Raw genomic sequence first — 3,291 nt, forward strand, 5'->3', positions numbered from 1 at the left:
GACCCCCCCAGGGCTGCGGAGGAGGTGAGCAGCTCCCATCCCTCCTGCCGAGCCCCCCAGCTCACCTCCCTGCGGGCAGCTTGGTCTGTCAGCACCGGCCGGTGAACACGGCGATGCCGCTGGCGGTGAACGGGTGGGTGGCCAGGAGGTGGGTGGGATGCGGGCGGCACTGAAAGCAGTGGGGGTCTGGCAATGGGCCCCCCTCCCCGCCCAGGAGCACGGGGTCAGGACGGGCATCCCGCTGGTGGGGTCCCACTGTGCCCCGTGGGAATGAAGGGAACAGAGCCGGGACTTTGAAACTCCAAGCTTTATTCAGTTGCTTCGGCAGCGGCGTGCATCACACGGAGGGAGGCAGGAGGCGAGGCCGTGGGGGGACAGCAGCGGCCGGGGGAAAGCTTGCTCCGCTCCCCGTGCCCCGGCGCGGGCCGGGGGCTTTAGTTGGTGGGGTGGTAGGCGCCACGCTGGTGCCACTGCATGTCCCGGATGCGCCTGACCGACTGGATCTGAGGGTGCTGAGCGCCGAAATCTGAGCTGTCCTTGTAATCTCCCTTTTCAAACAGGTACTGGTAGCCCCTGTAGCCGGGATACTGGTATCCCACCCACCTGCCAAGGCAAGCACGGGGGTCACGCACCATCGCCCGTACCGCGGCGCAGCCGAGGCTGCTCAGCCGCGCAACGCTCCGGCATCACCCAGGTCCCGCCGCCCCCGGTACTCACGTGCCGCTCTGCACCCGCACGGACGAGACCTTCTCCTGGTAGCCGTGTGCATGGAAGCTGGGCACATCGTCATCTATGATTTCGATCTTCTTGCCGGTGAAGCTGGGGTTTTCGTACAGCACGATCTTGTGCTCCTGGCTGTCCTGCAGCGGGGAGAGCAGAAACGGGGCGTCAATGGCTGCCAGCACCCCAGGCTGGGCAGGGGGCAAAGCCCAGGGCTATGGGGAAACCGAGGCAAAGGGCTGGCACCGCGTGCCGCCGGTCCCACCTATACCGGGGGTGCTCCGCATCCCTCCATCCAGCTCAGGGAGCCAGCACCTGCGCAGGCACTGCCGGACTTACCAGCAGACGTCCTGCGCGCGGGGGTCACCTGGCACTGCCCCCGGCCCCGCGCCCCCTCCGACCCCCCACCGGCTCCCCGGGCCCCGAGGGCTGGGGGGAGGGTGCGCAGGAGGGGGTGCCCCTCCGCCCGCGGGGCTGGGGAGGGCGGGGGAAGGCTGGGGAAGATTTCTGGCTGCAGACCTTGGTCTGGCGGGTGGGTAGTGGCTGTCTGGGTGCTCTCACCACTTTGATGGGTCTCAGGGAAGTGATGCTGTCGCTTCTCCGGCTGTTGGTCCAGGAGTCCCAGCGGGGGTACTCCCCCTTCTCAAACACAAACTGCTCCCCTTTGCAGCTTGCCTGCTCGTAGCCCACCCAGCTGGAAGAGAGCAGGGGATGAGCTTCAGACAGGGCAGAGGCACAGGGACCGACACCCCGGCACCGACCCCAGCAAACACCCTTGGGCTGAGCCCCCGGCCACGCTCCCCAGCTCCGCTCCCTGCTGGAAAATGGAAACGAGCACCGTGGTGCCTGGCAAGGTGCCGGCAGTGGTACCAGGGCGGGAGCGGGCAGCCCTGCCTGCGGAGCAATGCCTCTGGCCCACGCACGGGGCCCGGCACGGCCAGTGCTGGCTCTCTGCTGGCAAAGGCACCGCAGGAGCACCGGCGTTGCTGGCGTGGATGCTCAGACATGATGACAGCCCATCCTTGGTCCCTGGGGACCCGCCGAGGACAGGCTCACCGGACGGGGCCATGCTCCTCCAAGGGTGCTCCACAGCTGCCCTGTTGTTGGTGCACGCTGCCGGCCGTGGGGTGCAGGCGAGGAACCCACCCCAGCGCTTCCCCAGGAGATTTTCAGGGGCTGCCCATTGCCCAGAGCCCCCAGCCGGGGGAGCAGAGCCTCTCCCCGAGAGCACACACGGGGGTCGGCAGGTGGATGGGGAGAGGAGGTGCTGCCGGCAGCACCACGCGCTGCCGAGGGGTGCCATCCCCGCCTGTCCCTGCTCCCGAAACGACGGGCACCAAACTGGGGGTAATACCGCGATCCGTGCCCATGCCTACACCCCTCCAGCTCCCCTCCCACCGAGCAGGGCTGGGGGAGAGCAGCCCACCCAGGGGACCCTGTCACCCACCCCCTGGCACCGGGCACCCACCGGGGCAAGGTGGGGAAGCAGCACAGCAGCATCGGCTGCGTGAGATCTGGGGTGCACTGCAGGTGCCGGCAGTGGGGAGACACCCCTCCACACCCCAGCCCCTGCCTCCCTCCCACACACCGCCATGGACCCCCAGCCCCCCCCAGCACGTACGGTCCGGAATGCACGAGGATGGAGCCCACTTTGTCCACGCCGGCTTCCTTCAGGTTGGGGCAGGCACCACTGAGCTCATGGCAGCGGCCCTGGAAGTTCTCCTGCTCGAAGATGGCGATCTGGAAGAGAGCAGGGACCTCAGAGCAGGGCACGCCGCCCCCGGCACTGCGAGGGGGGGCACCCGCTGTCCCTGGCCACCGGCTCAGCACGGCTCCACATGTGCTGCAGCCCAGAAGACTTCGTGCTGCCCCGCAAAGCCTGCACTTCAGTGGCTTTTAAAGAGCCTACTCGCATGAACCGACGCTTCCATCCGTCTGAGCAGGCAGCTCTTGCTCCTGCATGTCTGCGAGTCCCTGCTGACACCGGCCCAGCGCCCTGCTGCAGCTCGCAGAGGGATGCCTGCACTCGCGCCGGGCTTCAAACAGCTGAGCAGCCCAGGCTCTGGCTCGAGCATCGCGGCTGCCAGCGGGACACAGCGAGCAGGGCTCGCAGCACACGGGGGGAGGCACCAGGGCAGCCCCGGGGGCCGAGCGCTGCCAGCTCAGCACAGATTTCATGGGTCAGTGGGGCAGATCTGCTGTGTCTGCAGAGGTGGTGGGGAGATTAGGAGTTGATCCGTTCCCACCCGCTCCGCCGGCACCGGGGCTGTGGGACGCCAGCAAAATCCCGTGCATCTCCCACCCAGCTCCCCAACCCCTTGTCCCTCTGCAAACAGCTCGGCACCGCAGCTCGGCATGCTCGGCACCCATCTGGAGTGCTGTGGGGTGCTGGCGAGGGGCTGCATCATGGCAGCTCAGCTGCTCCCCAGGAGTGTCCTGGGGCGATGATTTGGCTGGTTGGAGAGGCTGAGGGTGCCCCGGCCCTGCTGCGGAGCTGAGAAGTCACACACTCACCTTGGAGCTGGCTTGCTGCTGCTTGGAGGCTGGCATTTGGTGCTCGGAAGCCATCAT

General features: G+C 67.6%; 1 protein-coding gene across 2 annotated transcripts; it reads right to left on the bottom strand.

The window, feature by feature from the left end:
* Positions 1-434: 434 nt before the first annotated feature.
* CRYBB2 (crystallin beta B2) lies at positions 435-3,291 on the bottom strand. 2 transcript variants are annotated; one of them, XM_075718150.1, is made up of 5 exons: positions 3,235-3,291; positions 2,342-2,460; positions 1,282-1,414; positions 718-860; positions 435-603 (listed from the first exon to the last, which is right to left on the bottom strand). In XM_075718150.1, exons 1-5 carry the CDS (start codon positions 3,289-3,291, stop codon positions 435-437), a joined length of 621 nt encoding a protein of 206 aa, XP_075574265.1. The 2 variants fall into 2 exon arrangements, with proteins under 2 accessions (XP_075574265.1, XP_075574264.1); XM_075718149.1 differs by having other exon boundaries at positions 2,342-2,478; positions 3,235-3,288.

Source organism: Pelecanus crispus, chromosome 11 (genome assembly GCF_030463565.1).
Source record: "Pelecanus crispus isolate bPelCri1 chromosome 11, bPelCri1.pri, whole genome shotgun sequence".
In the NCBI taxonomy this organism is placed as follows: Eukaryota; Metazoa; Chordata; class Aves; order Pelecaniformes; family Pelecanidae; genus Pelecanus; species Pelecanus crispus.